General features: G+C 37.8%; 3 protein-coding genes across 3 annotated transcripts; 1 reads left to right on the forward strand and 2 right to left on the reverse strand.

The window, feature by feature from the left end:
* Nucleotides 1-585: 585 nt before the first annotated feature.
* LOC113677210 (POU domain, class 3, transcription factor 3-A) lies at nucleotides 586-2,904 on the reverse strand. Its single transcript, XM_027193979.2, has 2 exons — nucleotides 2,593-2,904; nucleotides 586-1,426 (listed from the first exon to the last, which is right to left on the reverse strand). Exons 1-2 carry the CDS (start codon nucleotides 2,855-2,857, stop codon nucleotides 885-887), a joined length of 807 nt encoding a protein of 268 aa, XP_027049780.2. The 5' UTR covers nucleotides 2,858-2,904; the 3' UTR covers nucleotides 586-884.
* Nucleotides 2,905-3,497: 593 nt separating this feature from the next.
* Nucleotides 3,498-4,364, reverse strand: LOC113677258 (POU domain, class 3, transcription factor 4). The gene has a single exon (XM_027194043.2). It carries the CDS (start codon nucleotides 4,248-4,250, stop codon nucleotides 3,690-3,692), a length of 561 nt encoding a protein of 186 aa, XP_027049844.2. The 5' UTR covers nucleotides 4,251-4,364; the 3' UTR covers nucleotides 3,498-3,689.
* A 46-nt stretch (nucleotides 4,365-4,410) lies between these two features.
* LOC113677219 (dynein regulatory complex subunit 11) lies at nucleotides 4,411-18,845 on the forward strand. Its single transcript, XM_027193987.2, has 30 exons — nucleotides 4,411-4,531; nucleotides 5,016-5,106; nucleotides 5,416-5,502; nucleotides 5,689-5,747; nucleotides 6,097-6,187; nucleotides 7,016-7,135; nucleotides 7,584-7,634; nucleotides 7,929-7,984; nucleotides 8,456-8,540; nucleotides 9,487-9,558; nucleotides 9,779-9,841; nucleotides 10,374-10,421; nucleotides 10,707-10,804; nucleotides 11,496-11,580; nucleotides 11,770-11,793; nucleotides 12,300-12,419; nucleotides 13,120-13,195; nucleotides 13,491-13,566; nucleotides 14,228-14,300; nucleotides 14,457-14,528; nucleotides 14,646-14,722; nucleotides 15,203-15,295; nucleotides 15,672-15,769; nucleotides 16,092-16,291; nucleotides 16,670-16,753; nucleotides 17,126-17,225; nucleotides 17,339-17,416; nucleotides 17,602-17,750; nucleotides 17,993-18,082; nucleotides 18,567-18,845. The coding sequence occupies exons 1-30, from the start codon at nucleotides 4,521-4,523 to the stop codon at nucleotides 18,684-18,686; spliced, it is 2,547 nt and encodes an 848-aa protein (XP_027049788.2). The 5' UTR covers nucleotides 4,411-4,520; the 3' UTR covers nucleotides 18,687-18,845.
* Nucleotides 18,846-19,071: the final 226 nt, after the last annotated feature.

A 19,071-nucleotide genomic window follows, 5' to 3' on the forward strand; every position in this document is an offset into this window, starting at 1 on the left:
AAGATGTACTTGCCTGTAACAATCTTTAACGGGCTTAACGCTTCCTAAAAAGTTTCAAGCAAGTCGAAGAGTTTTACCTAGCAACATCTCAGTACAGCTGTAAATCTCCTTTCCTGGAAGCTTATATGGCAATCAATTTGAACCCCCTCTCCCCCCTCCTACAGCCCCCACCACCCCAGACTTTGCCTTTAACCTTGACCATGTCAAAAAATTAAACGTGTGTTTTCTCCTGGAAAGACTTGTGACACTTCTAGTTCAAATTTTCAACCCCACTCACACAAGGTTCAAATAACCCACTCCCTAGGAAGGCCGTTTGTCAAATTTCTAAAGTCCAAGGTATGAAGCGCAACCCCCACAGGTTGCTGGGGGAAGGTTTTGGTGCATTGGAAGGACATGGACATATCCTGATTTAGCCCAGCTGTATGGGTTACCCGGCTGTGTACCTTGTTCAGGTTCCATGATTTAAGAGTGCCTTAACTTTGGGATCCCTATCTTTAGGACCTTTCCTGTTGATCTCTTGTAATTCAGGACCTAGCATGGGTTCCCTGATTTGAAGTAAAATGCTTGTGTTACCTCCTGCAAATCTTTTTTGAGTATGAAATTTTATTTAATATATCAATGTTGACAAAAGTACAATTAGGATATGGTGGTTTATCTAAATTATAATATAAACACGAAATTTCAACTTGGTGAAAATCAGAATACAAACTTACTTTTCAGAACAAGTCATCGTTCATTTAGTGGACTAAAGGAAACAAGCAAACATACAGCTGAAAAAAAAAACTATGAGAAGTTTTTGTGCAGTTCTATGATGTATGATATAACTATTGATGATATGTTAAAGATGGCTGAGGGATAACAATACACTTTGAGATGAAAGTGAGTCACTGTGATTCAACTTGTTGGCCTTCGTCTTCTCCTGTGGCTGCTGCACTTAAGCGCTTTTCTTTCTGCCTTCTGTTGCAGAACCACACTCGCACAACTTCCTTATCGATTCCAAGGTTTTCTGCAAGCCCTTCGACTTCTTGTGAAGATGGTTTGGGATTGGAAGAAAAGTGTTTTTCCAGTACACTTTTGACAGTGACATCAATGGATGTTCTCTTCTTTCGCTTCCTTCCCTGAGTTTCCAGAGGATTGCAATTACTTCCAGAACTTCTGTCATTATCAGCCTCTTCCAACCACCTCATCAGCAACGGCTTGAGTTTACACATGTTCTTAAAACTCAATTGCAGAGCCTCAAAGCGACAGATGTGAGTCTGGCTAAACATGCTGCCATACATTTTCCCCAAAGCAAGGCCAACATCAGCTTGAGTGAAATGCAGCTTGATTCGTCGCTGTTTAAATTCCCTTGCAAACTCTTCTAAATCAACTGATGTTGGAGCATCTTCATCTTGCAAACTAAACTCTGTGTTATCCACTGATCTTTCTGAAATAAGAGTTGAAAGTTGCAATAAATTTACTGTCTCATAGATCTAACACTCCAATCTTTGGGCTCAGAGAACAAAAACTTAGTTTGTAACATTTTATATCATATTGCCTTAATAACTACAAACTTGGCTTTTAATGACAATGTGTAGGCTACACAAAAGATACAAAATGACGTATCTCTTTAAAGCACATGGTCCCCAGTAGGCAATGAAGGATTACATCAATAGTACTGTTGTGATATAATGAACAACTAGAACTACACTTCTGTTACAGAGTCAAGGTTTTGTTACCTATGGAGTGCTTCAAGGGTTAGATTTGGGATCTGGAGGGCTCTTCAACGTTACTTAGTGCTCACTCTTTCATTGACACATTATTTTGGAAATGGCTGCTCTTCTTCGATTCCTCTAACTTATCAAAAATAACAAACTTCCGGCCATCTGATGTTTTGTAAATCTTAGTTAAATCTCACTTAGCGTTTTGGCTGTCTGCCAGTCACTTCGCCAAGGTGGTAATTGTAATGAAATTTTTTTTATGTGTGCATGAAAAGATTAATAAGTTTAAATAATGCTACTATTTCCTTAATGTTGATGTTTTGCCATCAAGCGATGTCGAGTGTAAGTGTTGATTGACTGAAGCAGTAGATAATAGAGCTGGAAACATTCTGTGAGCTCTTTAACCCATCGCAGCTATATTCATAATATTTCAGCCACCCCATACCACACTGACTATTTTTAAAACTAATCGAACGATTTCTGTGTTCCTTTTGAAGCAACAGACAACCGACATTTCAATGAAGAAACTAGAATTACAACGCAGAAACGAAAGCCCTCTTAAAGCAACATGTTTCAAGGGTTTTAAAGGCAAAAAGCGTGGTCTACGATTTGCGTGATTCTATAAAAAATAAGTTTTACTTCGGAAAATCGTGTCGTCTGCTTTGAATTTACAGACAAATATTTCAAGCATCGCATGGTGCGGAAATCAATGACATTCGATTCCCTTAAGAAAAAGATAAACAATGTAATTGGCGCCATTTTCGATCCGTTCTCAAAATGGCGGACTGCTAATCGAAAAGACTGCTTATCGAGTTGTGTATTTAATGAAGTTGACTATACCTTGCCAAAATCTAAATATCACATTCGTTTGCTAAAGAGAAAGCCTAATTACCATCGTAATTGCTGTTTCCTTCCTTCAATTCTGCTTGGATTTCATGAAGATTTCCTCTAAGATTTTGAACTTCCATTTGGTTGAGACCTATCTCCGCTAGCTTGTCGTCTCCTAAGTCAAGAAAATCCTTCACTCTCACGGCTCCACAGCGGATAAAAGCTTCTCTATGTTTTTTTAAGTTACTTCGGTCCAAAAGATACTCTACGTCTTTCTCCAAAGTGTCATTTGCATCGGTGGCGACGCTTGCGTTCTCTGATTCCACCATGCTGTCTGACTGTCAACGGCGAAGAACACGGTGAGTGTTACGTGACACATTAGATAAGATAAGAACATCGGGATAGCTAAACTCAGATTACAGTAGCGAAGATTCCTCTGCTACTGCCGCACTGTTCTCGAACTAAAAATTGCAAAATTTTCTTCTGATCAGGCCATTGCTTTTTTTCCGAAAAATATTTAATCTTTTTTTTTCCTGAGTGGCAATTACCGAGATGTCAGACAAAAAAAGTTAGCGTAATGACTGTCTGTGGCAGTCTTTTTTTTGCACGTGGTCTGATTCGAAACCATTCTTGGGTGTCACCAGTTGGTGTCACCAGGGTGTCGACGATACGTTTGAGCTTCCTGAGCAGAAATGACTTTTGACTGTGCTTACTAGTAGTTATTTTACTCCAACAAAAATAATATTTTCGTCCCTTTCGTTTACTTATATGTTGAAATTCCGTCCTAAGCTGTCTCTCTTTCGTTTATGTATTGAACTGAAATTAAAAAGATACCTTGATCTTGATTAAATATACTTATCATCAAAAGGAAGAACGGTCATCCAGTTTAAAATTTCTCGCACATAACATTCTTGATTTTCCGTACAGATATAACTGAGATCCTCTTCTATTCACACGGTGACATTCTGTAGTGTTATTTAAATATTTATTTATTTATTTATTTATTTAAACATATTAAATCATGTTTAAAGTGAAAGCTAGATAGAGTAGGTGTAAAAACGAACAAAGAAGGGCAACAATATTTGAAATACGCTGGTACTTCTGTTAAAACTTAGTAACAGACAAAAATGCATCACAGATGTGCAATTTAAACACCAGCAATTATGCTAAAGATGTCATATCATCAAGATCATGCGGTGCTTCCTCCTCAAATTGTTCACCACTACATGGTTTTCCGTGTTCTTTGGTTTCTTTCAAAGTTAACCTTTTTTCTTTCTGTCGTCTGTTGCAGAACCACACTCGAATAACCTCTTTATCGATGCCGAGATTTGTGGCCAGAATGCCTATTTCACTAGCAGATGGTTTTGGGTTTGCGCAAAACTCGTTCTCCAAGACACTTTTAACGGAAACCTCAATCGCTGTTCTCTTCTTTCGTTTTCGCTTAGCTTCCAACTTCTCGCTCTCGCTTCTAAAAGGCCTGTCAGTATCTGCTTCTTCGAGCCACCTCATCAACAGAGGCTTAAGCTTACACATGTTTTTAAAACTCAGCTGTAAGGCCTCGAAACGGCAGATTGTAGTCTGGCTAAACACGTTTCCGTAAAGATATCCAAGCGCTAAGCCCACCTCAGTCTGCGAGAAACGAAGTTTGATTCTTCGTTGTTTAAATTCCTTAGCGAACTGTTCAAGTTCTCCCGATGTTGGGGTGCCGTCTTGGGTGAACATTATTACAGCCCCTTCCACACACCTTAGTTACAATCAATGTAATCCTAATTATGAAAGGAATAAATCAATTATCGAATAGCATGTTCTGTGCTTAAGCGAATCGCAAAAGTATCTGTCAGCGTTATCTCCCATAATAAATTATGCGCAAGATGCATACTATGGTTTCCATGGTAATTTGCGCGTAATAAAATATGGCGATTGAAGCCTGAAGTTCGTTTTCTTCTTTGATTACAGCGAAGATCTCCACATATGTAAAGAAAAGTTCCAACCATGTCACACAGGTAGAGTCCTTAGATAATTTTGTTTAAAGTTTGGGCCACATTCAGGAGTTATCTATGGATTTTGTATCACAAACAAACTTGTAAGGTCGCAAATTGCAAAGTACGTTTCTTACGAGTTGTTTATAGCTAGATCCATGCAGAAGTTCTCAAAACAAAGTTTACGATCCATCAAAGATACGAAATAGATCATAGGAAAGTGGATGAAAGCTGTCCGTATTGTTTTTTACTTTTTTGTGAAGAGTTACTCTCGCAAATTGGCGGACAACTTCTTGATCTGAGAGTTGCAACTTAGGGAGAACACCAGAGTGTTTTTAATTAAGTGATTCCATATAAAACCTCATTTATTTTCAATTTTTCTGGTCAGAATATTCATGTATGCACTAAGGTCTATTAAAAATAAAATTGTGTTTGATTCTTGTGCTCATTTTACTGATTTAGATGAAGCAGTTAAATGATTGTCTCTATCTTTTCTGTTCTTGTTTAGTTATTATGGAAAACAGTGGGTTGAATCCCAGGGAGGGATTCTTGATCTGCTGGAGGTTGAGCTTCCATCAGAACCGGCCAAACCAGAAAAGGTACCAAGATTTTCATATTTATCATATATATTTTTACTGTATCACAAGTCAAACTATTTTTTCGAGGTCAATTGTAGGTGTTGTGTACTTTAGTAAGTAATATTTTCAATAGTCTTATGCAAACCACAAGGGTGACGACAACAAAAACGTGGTAAAACAAAATGTTTAGAGAGCACATAAACACTGGGGTTGTAAAATGTTGTATATTTCTTATGGTGCATTGCAAAGCAAAACACAAGAAATTAAATGGTTTACTCCTCCTGCTCTGAATGTCATCCTTAATTTTTTCTTTTGGAATTCATTCAACAGGACCGTATTGCAGCATTTCAGATGTTTGCTGTGATGTATATCAAATATATTCAAATATTCAGAAGGATTGAAGAATGCTATGATCAGGTGATTTGCACTCACAAATGTATGCACACTATGCTGACCTACAATTGTGAAATTTATATTTGATTGACTATTTTTTAAATTAGGGGGAGAGAAGGGAGGGAAGGGGGGGAGGGAACTCTTCCTCAGCCTCAAGATATCAATGTGGTATAGATTTATAGTGTGCTTTTGTATATTTTCTCCTATCAGGTGGTTCATCCCCAAAAGAGACGGGTGTTGCGTCATTTGCTTGATGGTATCATGGGAAGGTAACCGAAAGAGTTATTCAGTCTTGCAGTAACTTACTAGACATTCACCATCTGGAGATGTCAGGTTTAGTGTTATTTTATACCAGTATCATTGGTATATTTGTTTGTTGAAAAAGATCTTGGAAATATTTGTAGACTAACTTGTTTGAGGACAAAACAAAAAAAGGTGAACCACAGCACTTTATATGCATTGAATTGTCTGACAGTAATTTTTCTTTTTCATTACAAGCAAAAAGTGGTAACTGCACTTTGTGCAAATTCATAATGATTGGAATACTCAGTTCCCAGCCCCAGACTTTTGATAATAATACTAATAATGATTTTCATTCAAACATTTATTTTACTGCAGGATTCTTGAGTTAAAGAATGAAATGGTGCAGCTTGAATTCTCAGAATATCACTACTTTGATGATGTGCTGTCAGATCTGAAACTTACACCTGTAAGTATTGGCTGCAGCTGATCATTACTGACAGTATCACAGTCTTAAAATGGTTTAAGTTGTAAACCAGAACAAAGTATATGTTGGAATTTTAATGGTAAAGCTAAATTTTACATTGAGCCAATGGCCATGCAGGCCTGACAAGCACTCGACCATTTTTGTGATCACAATGATAAATTGAAAATACTGTTGATATGAAAGTTAATTTTGCACCCCCTGAGGTGGAGTCTGTACTCAAGCCAAGTAGCCCATTCAGCCAATATGACAGTTTCCATGACATGAGGCAGCTAGGAGTGTTACCCCCTCGATGGGATGCTAATTCATTACTAAGTCCCCCTCCCCCTAATATTTCATCAAGCTTCCATGACAATTTTCTGGTACCCATTTATAATCCAAGGCAGCTGTTCAAAGGCCCAATAGCACTAACCCAAGGTTAATTGACATCCAATTTTCTTTATTTCTCTGTTCAAGAGCCTTTTTTAGATCATTTTCTACATTCTTTTTAGAGCATCCAATAATCAAATTTTAGACAAAAAGAATCAAACTGAATTTTCTTTTAAAGCTTTCAGATCTGAAATAAGATTTCTTACTAACCCTGGGTTATCTTAACCCAGCATTGAACAACCAGGTCTTGAGTGAAGAAAACAGAATGGGAATAAATTATTTTGCATGAGAACACAACACATTGATGCAACTTGGTCTTGTACCCAGACCTCTATAGACTCAGATTCCAGTGCACCAACCATCAGGCCACTACATCTTCTATTTGCAGTCCTTAAGACTCCCCATTATTAAAATTCCCACAATTTTTCCTTCTTTACTTTCAAGGATGATATAGAAATCCCAATTCCAAAATACTTTACATATGAGAATTCCAAAGTTCTGCAAGAAAGAGAAAAAATGCTGGGTAGCATCTTGGCAAAAATGGGTCCTCAGGAAACTACACCAGTAAGTTCAGTCTGTTTATTTTGATTTTTTTTCATTTGTATGTTTTGAAATTTTCTCCAATAAATAGTAGAAAGTTTAACTCAAAATTCCAGTAATCAATTGATAATTACAAGTAATGCAAGTAATTGAACCCATTAACTCTCATGGTCTGATTTTTAATTCTCTCCCTGAGCTGCTAAGCATTACCTTGTAAATTAGTTATGAGAATTTGGTGTTAGATCAGCCTTATTAACAACTTCTACTTGATCATTTTGAGTATTCTCATTACCTGTTTGGGGATAATGTACAGATATTATAGGGAGAAGTTACTTGTTGATCACCTTTGGGAGTGAAAGAGTTACAGGCAAAATTTCAAACAAAATAAATTATGTTCTATGAAATCATATATTCATTAATAATGATATTTAAAATTCTCCCTAAATTGTATTTTATCCTTTTTTTCCCACAGCAAAAGGAAGAAATACAGATGACTCTTGATGATGCCATCAGGCTTATTCAGGTTTGTTATTAAACAGTTCTTTTGTTGTGTTAACTTTGTCTTTGCTTATAATAATTTTTGACTGAAATATAACATAATGCACCAATCACAGCAGACCACCACGACACATAATGCTGTGCTGGAACCAGTCAATCCCATCACCTGAAGAAGACTTGCAGTAAGCTGTTGAAAATGTCATGATCTACATCTAGTGACTTTGTCGTGAGACAACAGATCAAATTTTTATTATCAACATAAAAACACTTGTGTTGCTTTTATTTTACAAGAATAAGCAAACAATGAACCTTCTTCCAGGTGCATGAGAGGGCTCGGCAAGGAAGACTGAGAGCAAAGTTCATGAGAGAAATCAGGTTAGACACAGTTTTTATTGGAACCTGACCATTTCCTCATTCAGTGAGACATTCTCAAACAACATTTTTAAATATTGTTATATTTTTGTTTCCTTAAAACAGAGCAAAATTAAATAAAACAAAAATTTGAGAAATAATTAGTGTACTATTAGTCTATATACAATCATGTATCTGCACTGTGTAACATTGGTCACCACCAAATCCTCCTCTGTAAGATTGCTTTCCACTGGTCAAGGTTCAATTCCCAATCCTAGCATCACACTGCAAGCAGGTTGATAAAGTTTGTTGTTGTTTCTTGTCCTTACTCCCAAGGGTTTTTCACTGACTTCTACTGTTCTTAACCTTCCTCAAAAATCAACACTCCAAATTTTGATTTGACCTGGAAACACAAGATGAGAATTAAGCCACCTCTCAGATGTCAACTCATCTGATTAATAAAATTTAATTGCTGAGTTAGTCATTCTGATTTAGACAACAAGAAGAGAGGGAACGTCAGGCACAACTGCGAGGAGCACCAACTATGGATCCTGACATTGCAGCTACAAAAATTCAAAAGGTTATTAACTGAAGAGTTGAAAGTTAATTGCATTTAATTTAATGTAGTTTTACGCTTTTACTCCCAAGATGTAGGTGTTAATTCTCCCCTATGGTTGCTACACATTTCCCTGTAAATTAGTTACAAGAGTTTGGTGTTCAAACAGGATGGCGAATTCTGCCTGATAGGTTTGAATGTTCTCATCACCTGTTTTGCTGGAAAATGCAGGGAGATTATATGGAGAAGTTACATGTTAATCACTTTTGGGAGTTAGAGGGTCAATATAATTCATTGAGAAGTTATCATTTGCTGTAAACCAATGATTATTCCTGACAGAACATTCAGCTGCTTGAATTTTCTCTTTACATCTTAACATCAGTGGGTTGGTTATTTACAGGAGGTCTAACCTAAACCACGGTTTTATGCAAGCAGTGGGCCACAGGGTATCTCTATAATAGGGTTGATTTGAGAAATAAATGTCTATCCACTGTTAGCCTTCAGCCCTATAGACACTGTTCACAAATATAAATGTTCAGATAAAAGGTTCAGTGAAATTGCAGATAGTTTAGAACACGGTTTTGTTAAACAACAGCTGAGCTTTCTGTAAATAATCAGCCCAGTGTGTTTATTCTCTTTTCTGTTCTCCATACCTTTCCAAGGGTGTTGATAATAAGAATTTGTTCAACAATTAAGAGTCTCTTTAGTTGACGATCATTTCCTTCATTCTTGTAACCGTAATGTTTGATTCAGGGCTGATATTGTTAGGAGAAATGAGATGTTATTCACTCTAAGGGATCAAAGGGATATAACAGTCTGTTAGATCGTGGTGCTGTAATTGTGATTTTGTGATTTTGAGATGATCCCACAATTATTGCTATGGTCTGTTTTGTAAAACCTTGATGGCTTTCCTGCAGAAGACTCTAGATCTGCTTAATAATATCTTTAATGTAACTCTCATAATATCCAGGTTTGGAAAGGTTACTCACAAAGAAGAAAGACCAAAAAAATGAGAGAAGAAGAATTGATATTTGTAGGAATGGTAAGCACCAAAGTTTTGGCACATCTTACTGCCAGGTCATGTCTTTGTAATGACTTAGTCTTCATGTAAATAATTAGAAAAATGAACAATACTTTAAATTTATTATCTCATTGACTCAGTTGATAGACTATTCAACCATGAAATTGGAACTTCTTCATCTTAAATGTCTTTACCTCTGACAAGTATTCTGACAGTTGTTTATAATTTGATCCTTCTTCAGGCTTCTCCTCCTGAGCCAAAGGATTGGAAAGACACACCCATGTATTCAGCTAAGAAGACAGAGGTAATTTAACAATAAAAACAGGTGACTGAACAATAAGATGTGAAGTACAACAACATAAATACTGTAAGCTCCAATTTGCTTAAATTTATTTTTAATTGATGGTTGGCCCTGGTTGAGCCGAAAGCATGGCAAATACGTTGTATAGTATCTACCAATCTTTCCAAACTTGCTTCTATAATAAACATTTAAAACACATGGTGTTCTTTATAGGTTATGGAGAGCAGAGAATTCTCTGGCTAAACATCACCTTATACTTAAATTTATTAAAAAACTAAGATTTGAAAGTGATGTGCATGTTATGCTTTAATGTACTTATCAACTAAGTGGGAGGGTTAGACAGGAAAATATTTGGTTTGAGGTCATGGTGTATGGACCTTGGACAGCAAGGTCTGTGCATCATGATCAAGACACAAATTTATTCCTGTCCAGCCCAACAGGTCATATCGATGATAACACCTTATTTAACAAAACCTCTTAAAACTTCAAAACTTGTTTTAAAACTTTATGTTGATTATTTGTTTGCTATGTTCAGGATCACAGAAGAGTTGTTCAAGAAGAACATGAGAGGGAATATCAACAAGTAAGGTTGCATGATCACAAAATGACAAAGATTTAAATACATCGTCATGTTGATTTTATAACTTTCTAACCATTCTTTAAATAAAACTTGAATTTCTTGACTTTGACTCTTTGTCACTGTGGCTTCATAATTGAAGAAAGTGCCATGCACCCCACAGTACAGAGTGCAGCTACATTTCGGTGATTTCTGTCAGTATTTAACCATCCATCTCTAAATGCATGCACAATTTGATTGAGGAGAAATACAATTTTTGATAGCTATTTTCAAAAATGATTTCTTTCCTAGGCACTTGTTTCCATTAAGGAGAAGATTCGCGAGATTGAAGGACCAGATATGAAAGAAAACATGCAAGATCAGATTAGGCAATGGTTTATTGAATGCAGGTTGGTCTCCCAACAAACTTTCCCCTTTAACTCCCATGAATGACCAAGGCAGAGTCTCTCCTCTGCTGGATATAAGTATTATTCACTCTTGGAACAGCTGTGCACTGGTTTGAACTTTGTTTGGTAACCCTGTCTCAACTTACAGTTACCTTAGCATTGCTAAAAAGGGGGCTATGGACATTAGAGATTATTGTTAACCTCCAGGTTCTCCACCTTCACTTTAATGTCCAGAAATGCACGAGGTAATGAAAATGGCAGATTTGACAAAATCTTATCAAACCAAGTGAATGTTCATGAATTTGATGATTTTGTTGAATTTTAGTCAAATTTGTCGAGGCAAAATCAGTTTCACCGGATTGATGATTTTAACAAATTTTTAGTCAAATTTTTCAAGGCAAAATCAGCTTGGCGGATTCAATGATCTGACAAATTTTTGCCATTTTCATTACAGCATGCATTTCTGGACATATCTCTCCACCTTAAATTGTGAAAGCTTATCTTTTCTGTTTTGAGATCATTCTTGAAAAATACTTATTCTTGGGTGAGGATTCTGTTAACAGTCTGCATTGTGCTGTTTTTAGTACATTTTTGTGTGATATGATCTGAAGAGTGAAATGAATCATTGGATGAAAACTAGTGCAGTTTGTTTTGAACAGTTCATTTTATCTCATTGCTTGATTTTTTTTTTCAGGGACAAGACAGGCAAGTTCCCTGATTACCCTGATGACGATGAAGGAGGATCTGCTGCCATATTCAAGGAGAAAGATCCATTGGAGGTAATTGTCACATCTGGTTTCCTTTAAGGAGTCAAGTGTAAGGAATGATGTTGTTAGTGGCTGTGTTTCATTTACCAGTGATATCACCCTTGGATCACAGAACAGGATGTTTTTGTAGACTTCAGAATGTGCCACAATCAAGGCCTTAGCTTCACTTTGCTAAATTATGTAACATTCTTTTTTTTCCAGATGGAGAAGGAGGAGGGACAGAAGGTAAAGACAGCGCACTTTATTTAAGTGCTTTTCCTGTAGTGTAGAATTTTGTGGCATGAACAGATAGTCTAGCAGAGGCTAGAAAACATGTGGAATTCCGAAAAGTAATTTTCCCTACCAGGAAAACCCAAGAAGGGTTTTTAACACTGTTTTTAGGAAATGCTTCACTTGTTAAATGTTTACCTGCAATTCAAGTTTCAGTGTCAGTAGGAGTTCGAGATAAGCATACTTCACCGTAACCCATGAAACTACTATATTTTGCATTTTCAAATTGCATTAGCTTCAGTTTGAGTTTCAAAGCGGAAATATATGCTTGTATAGCAAAGTCTTGGCATGGCATGAGCTTTGACAATTTTATAAGTGACTGTAAATTACAGCAGCTGGAAACACCACAAGTATCAAGGGATCGTTCTTGCTCTGAGCCCTCCAATTGCTCTTGAAAATGACAATCGAAAGCTTTTTACCTCAAAATAGATTTGTAATGTTTGTAAAAATGTATCTCACAGGATGAGGATGGGGGAAAGAAGAAAAAAGGAAAGAAGGGAAAGAAAGAGAAGAAAGAGAAAAAGGATAAAAAAGACAAAAAAGGAAAGAAAGGCAAAGGAAAAGGAAAGGGAGGAGATGAGGTGAGATAAACTGTCATAGTATTTTGAAAACTAATGAAGAAATGTAAAATGGTTTCCGTGTTTACATAGCCTGATGTAAACACGCGGGAGGTTGGGAGAACACAAGATAAGCGTAGGAAACCACGACGCGAAGTGGAGTGGTTTCCAGCTTATCTCGTGTTCTCCCAACCTCCCAAGTGTTTACATCAGGCTATGTAAACATGGAAACTATTTTAGATTTCTTTCATAAAATAACTAATGAAAGAGGAACGAAAACCGTGTTTACATACACTCATGCAAAATGGTTTTATGGCCAATCAGAGTGCGTGTACTATTTGAATTATTTTATAATTTTAGTTATCAAATTTGTGTACTATGTAGTCATCGTAATTATAAATATTTGGGAATAAACTATGTTCAGGAAACTTCCCTATCTTGTGGGAATATCTCAAATACTGACATTCAGTAAGCTCCATTGGATTAACCTTGTAACTCCCAAGATCTGATTGTTAATTCTCCCCTCTTGCTTCTACACATTTCCTTGTAAGTAAGTTATGAAAACTTGGTGTTAGATCAAGGTAACAACTTCTACCTGATAAGTTTGAGTATTCTCATTACCTGTGTGCTGGATAATGTTTAGATATTATTTGGAGAAGTTACATGTTAATCACTTTTGGGCATTAAAAGGTTAATAGGGCTTTTGCTTATTTTTGTTTCAAAGGAAGAAGAAGAGGGTATAAAAATGCAGGTTTCAAACTTTGTTCCAACAGTGAATGAAGCAGCTGCTACTTACAAAGGTCAGTACTACAATTTTGATTTTTTTTTAGGTGTTTGTGTAGGAGTGTCATTCTTGCCATGATCATCCTCACTACAACATTTACAACAACCAATTACTCATTAATATAGGAGACTCACTGGCCACTGTGTAACAGTTACATCTCCATAAACCGCATGCAACCTACAATTCCTCTATTGGCTTTAGTGAAGGGCTAACGCTTGAGACATCAGCTTTAAAAACTCTTTATGGTGGCAATAATTTTCCCTATCAAATTAAATTGCCTCGCATGACAGACTGGTAATTTTTTGGTTTAGATGTGTGGCAGTTCAGAGATGAGGCCACCAACTTTGAGCAGAAACATGATGCAGAGTTAATCAAAGAGGCTAAAAGGTAAAAGGAAATGAAATCCCTTCAGTTCAGGGTGGATTTCAATATTGAGTTTTGTAAAAACTTACTGGAAGTACACTATATGCTTGCCATTTTGCACTTTTTTAGCTTAGATAGGAGGGTTTTAAAACTATTTTTTCAACTATTCATAGTACCACTGATCAAGAAAACCATAAACGGTTGCTTCATTGGTGCTTTGAAAATAGCATCACACATCTTCTTAACCCTTCAACTCCCACAGGTGATTAATGTGTAAATTCTCCCTAAAATATCCATATACTATCCAGCAAACAGGTAATGAGAATACGGTGACCTTAAGGTTAAAGTTGTCTTGATCTACCACCAAATTCTCATAACTAATTTACAAGGAAATGTGTAGTAGCTAGAGGAGAGAATTAACAATCAGATCTTGGGAGTTGAAGGTTAATTTATCAGTTCCAAACAAATCCAATGCAAGCATGTTGAGATTCATTTTTTTTTTTGGCCAAATTTAAAAGCATCAGTCTACGAAGTACGTTCACAGTCGTTGCAAGTTAAGGTGGCTCTGAACCTACACTGTACCTCATGGAAATGATAGCGATCTCACGTTGTTGTTTAATCATGTTGTCGAGATAGCCAAAGACTACAGCAGAAATCAATTGTTTTCTTTACCGACTTTTTTTAGGATTGAAGTCGATGAGGAAATCCGAAAGCAAGTTGATGAGCTTATGCGGCAAGAACTGAAAAACTTGAAAATGGTAAATACTTGAGAGAGACACTTCTTAACTCAAGGGCATGTTTATTGTTGTGAAAAGAAATAAACCTTAGCTAATTCTTTTTGAGAAGAAAAGAACGTCAAGATGTAAAAAGGAAAAATGCTTGTGATAGCAGTTCTGTTTGTTTGATATTTACAGGCTGTTGATAGAGATAAAGGGGGCAAGAAGGGAAAGAAAGGCAAGAAAAGTGGCAAGAAAAGTGGGAAAAAGGTGAGTAGTCACTGATTTATTTTTATTTTTGGTTATGCGTCTGTAGTGATAATTATTTGAGCATTTTTCAACAAAAGCTGCTGATATATTGACGTTTTTTACTTCATATTTCTCCAGAAAAAAAAGAAGAGTGGAAAGAAAAGTGGAAAGAAAGGAAAGAAAAAGAAGAAAGAGAAAGATTTGACCGCTGACAGGTGTGTTTCTTTTTAAATCCTCATACACTTTCTTGACTATTTTGTAATTTATATATGCTCCTGATTGAAGTTTAGGTTTTTGGTCAAGGAAAGGTCAAAAGAAGTGGCTTTTGCCTCAATCAAGTCGCTGGTTTACCTTAAGAAGTTGTAATCTTTCAATCATTCAATATTTTCCACCCATGTAATTCTTTAAAGTCCCTCCCTTCCTCGTGACTCTCGACACATCATTCCTCCATAACTCCACTGTCACACAATCTCTCTATCTGTGACTATTCCTTTGTAGAACTCTCCTCTGTGACTTTGAAGTCTTTATTCTGCTTATGTCACGCAATCCTTCGTGACTGCCTGTTGTGTCTCCTTTTTTTCCCCAACCTTTCCTCCATAACCCTCCCGACCCAGCATTGATGACATATCTATCTTCCAAACCGTATTTACTTTGACATTTTTTAAAAGTTATCCTTTTATTTTATATGTATAAAGAACAATAGAGTCCCTTTATGAAGAATTGGTCCACGAAGGAATTTTAGTAAGACCTCCCAAGATTAATCTGAGGGACTTTGCTGGAGAATACAGGTGGGTATACTCTGGAAAAAACAGTGGTTGGACTTTGTCAAGCCATTTTACGCGCCGTCCGTTCGTTTTCGCTTATTTACGCATAATAGGCGCTTGGCAATGCAAGATAGGGTCCCGCTTAAATCACCCAAGAGTGTATTTCAAATGAGCGTCGTTAAACTAAAAGCAAAGGAAACTTATCGGTCAAAGAACATAGGTGAATGTGAGAGCAAATACCTATTTCAGAGCGCAGTAGAGCAAAGCTGATCTTGAATAACTTTCGACACTGAAGTGAAAACAACTCCGCTAAAAATTAGTTACCATGCAAGCATGTCTAGGTATTGACGCACAGTACCATTTATGAACTTGAATCAAGAGTGTCAAATTTCTCTTCTAGTTACCTTGGAACAACTCTCCGTCAGGCTAACATTGAGCCCATGCCTTCATTGTCTGATGTAAGACGAGTCATTACTGAGTTTGCCATACTTCCCTTAGGTAGGTGACTGGGCAACTCAACTTAAGTATTATTTAGGAACGTAGTGAGTAGTTTAAACATACAAACAAACACAATTTTGCCCATGAAGTGAATGGTTTTAAAATAAGCAGACGTGAATTAACTTCATCTGACTTTAGACTCTTATTGTACTGTATTTCAACAAAAATTTGTTTGTCTCTGTGACTTTCGAAGACTTTCTATGTAGCAGCTACTGATAATTTCTGTTCTAATTGCAAAATTCTTATCTTAAATTCGAGGCGAAAAAGGTCGGGAAGATATATACTGTAACAATTGATCTTTTTTTTTTTTTTTAATTTGCAGGATCTCAAGCTGTGCATGAAAAAGCCCCTTTAGTTAAGTCAGTTCTGATTGCGGGCCCGCGTGGAGTTGGGAAGAAAATGTTGGTGCATTGTATCTGTACGGAGACTGGGGCCAATATGTTCGACTTAACCGCTGCGAATATCGCGGGAAAATACCCAGGAAAGGCTGGATTGGCCATGATGCTTCATATGGTGTTTAAGGTATCACATGCCATCCTTTCAAAAACACATGACGCTGTCATCAATCATGCTCTAAACCTCCTCATATTTTTTGAACGAACGAAGAAGTTTTCAGATGCCACTTTTTTTGTCAGCTTTGTTGGAGATCGCAAAAAATCTTCGAATAGGCTTCAGAAAATGACTTAGTTTCCTCTGCTCTTTGGGGTCTGTCCCCTCCCTCCAAGAGAGGGACCGGGAGAGGGGAGGAGGGTTTTGCCCCCCCCCCCCTTCCAGGAGAGAGAAAATGAGAGAAGAGGAGACACACGGGCTATTTACCGTACGGCGGCTGATATTCGAACCTACAGTAAGAGGGCGCCCCTCTCTTAACAATTTGTTTCTTTCCGCTTTGTTCTGTATCAGGTTGCCCGGCAGCTTCAACCCTCAGTCGTGTACGTTGGAGATGCCGAGAGAACATTTGTTAAGAAGGTTCCCAAGACCGACAAGGTAACGAAGCCATTCGAGCGATGTCCCACTGTAGCCTTTGCTTGTCGTATTCTGGCGACATTCATTACGCTTTCTCGTTTAAATTGAGAACCTTCGTAAAGTTCAGAGACCCTCATCGCTAGTCAACGTGAAAGGTGCGCAAATATAAAACGCGAAGCCTGAAAGTGATATCCTTTACGTGTTATCGCGATATACATCACGCTTTCTCGTGAGATGGATTGAGGACCTTCATAAGATCCAGAGACCCTCCTCCTCGCTAGTTAATGTGAGAGCTGCGCAGAGATAAAAACGCAAAGCAGTCGGGGGAAGAGGGGGGACGCCAAACATTGACGACCTCGTCTTAACCATATTCGTTCGCGTTCTCTCTTTTAGAGTGACCCCAAGAGACTTAAAAAGGATCTGCCTAAGATTTTGAAAACCCTCAAAGGAGAGGATCGAGTGCTGATTGTTGGAACCTCGCGAATGCCCTTTGGTATCCTTTTCACTTAGTTGTTTTAGACGTATAGGCCAAATCCTGTCATAAAATTGAGGATTTAACATCGTTAATTCATCTGTCTTGATGTTGTGTTTCTTAACTGTTAAAAGACGGCGAAATCAAACCATTTTGTGGATTATACCAAAAGATTTTGCTGATACCAAGACCTGACTATGCTTCGAGGTTCTGTAAGTATAACATACTTCTTTCTAAATCATGTTCGAATATAAGAATGAAAACCACCATAGTTTGTCATTTTTTATTGCTAATCAAACACGAAACGTAACTATATTAAGTAGCAAAATAACATGAAAAATGAACCAAAATTGACAGTTTGCACTTGCTGTTTATTTATTTATTTTTTTATTCTTAGTGCTCTGGAAAATGCTGATCACACGATGTGGTGGACGCGTGACTGAAGCGATAGATGCAAGTTCACTGGCCAAGATTACCGACGGCTACACTCCAGGTCACATGGTACAAGCAATTCAACAAATTCTGACGGAGAGACGCATTCAACAGGTGTGTGAGATCGTGTGTGTGATTTTGCATTATGCCCTGTAATTTTAGTCTCCTATTCAGCCACTGTTTGGTCTTGTCACGCAACGCCCCCACCCTTTTCCCCGCCAACGGGAGAGAGGGCGTTGCGTGACGAGACCAAACAGTGCCTGCGAAGGCGTTGACTGTATTCGCTTTAACAGAAACATATACACTGTACATTTCTATGGTCCGAATCATTAACGTTTTTTTTTTTTGTAATGTAGCTTTCAAAAAGACCGTTGTCAGCTGTGGAGTTTGTGGCGCCTTTGGCTCGAATTGACCCGATTTATAAAGAAGAGGAGGAAGCCTTCAAGGTAAGGTTTGCGCACAAGCTTGTCGTATCCAGAACCCCCCTCCCCCCCTTTGCGCACAAGCTTTTCCTATCCAGAACCCCCCTCCCCCCTTTACGCACAAACTTTTCGTATCCAGAACCCCCCTCCCCCCCCTTTGCGCATAAGCTTTTCGTATCCAGTACCCCCCTTCCCCCTTTGCGCACAAGCTTTTCGTATCCAGTACCCCCCTCCCCCCTTTGCGCACAAGCTTTTCGTATCCAGTACCCCCCTCCCCCCCTTTGCACACAAGCTTTTCGTATCTAGTACCCCCACCTCCCCTTTGCGCATAAGCTTTTCGTATCCAGTGCCCCCCTCCCCCCTTTGCGCACAAGCTTTCGTATCAAGACGGGAGTACCCTCTTGTTGACAGGCTCTTGGTAAAATTGACTTCTCCAAAATTCTAAAATTCTCCATTCAGAATGGAGACAATCAAAACGCAGTTTATTTACTCAGAAATTTCCTCCTAGGCATGGTACGCGAAGACACCGCTGGGAAAGAAACGAGCGAAGGCTGCTGCAGGAGACGATGAAGGGGATAAAAAAGGAAAGAAGGGAGGGAAAAAGGGTGGAAAGAAAAAGAAGAAATAATAAGAAAAGAACAGAACAAATCAGTTACGACGTGGAAAGACCAAAAAGTTTCCGAGGTCGAGTGTTTTATACGTACTGTTGTAAATAAATCTGAGCCTGCTGTTGGGCAGAGTGTAAATAGAAAAGATACAAACGAATTAAACAAATTTTGCGAGTGTATTGGGTGATATATAGCCTCCTGGATCATTCCCTTTTCTCTGTGAACGGATATAGATACCAGAATACGAGTTGACTCAGTGCATTTGCTCCCTCTCAAAGATATCAAGCTTCTCCAGTGCAACGAGGCGCTCATGAAAGCCTCTGATATATTACATCAAACACGAGGAAGAGTATTTCATCCGATATCTAAACACAGAGAAGTGGTTGAAAAATCGAGGCGCAGCGG

This window comes from Pocillopora damicornis, chromosome 5 (genome assembly GCF_964200805.1).
Source record: "Pocillopora damicornis chromosome 5, jaPocDami1.2, whole genome shotgun sequence".
Taxonomy (NCBI): Eukaryota; Metazoa; Cnidaria; class Anthozoa; order Scleractinia; family Pocilloporidae; genus Pocillopora; species Pocillopora damicornis.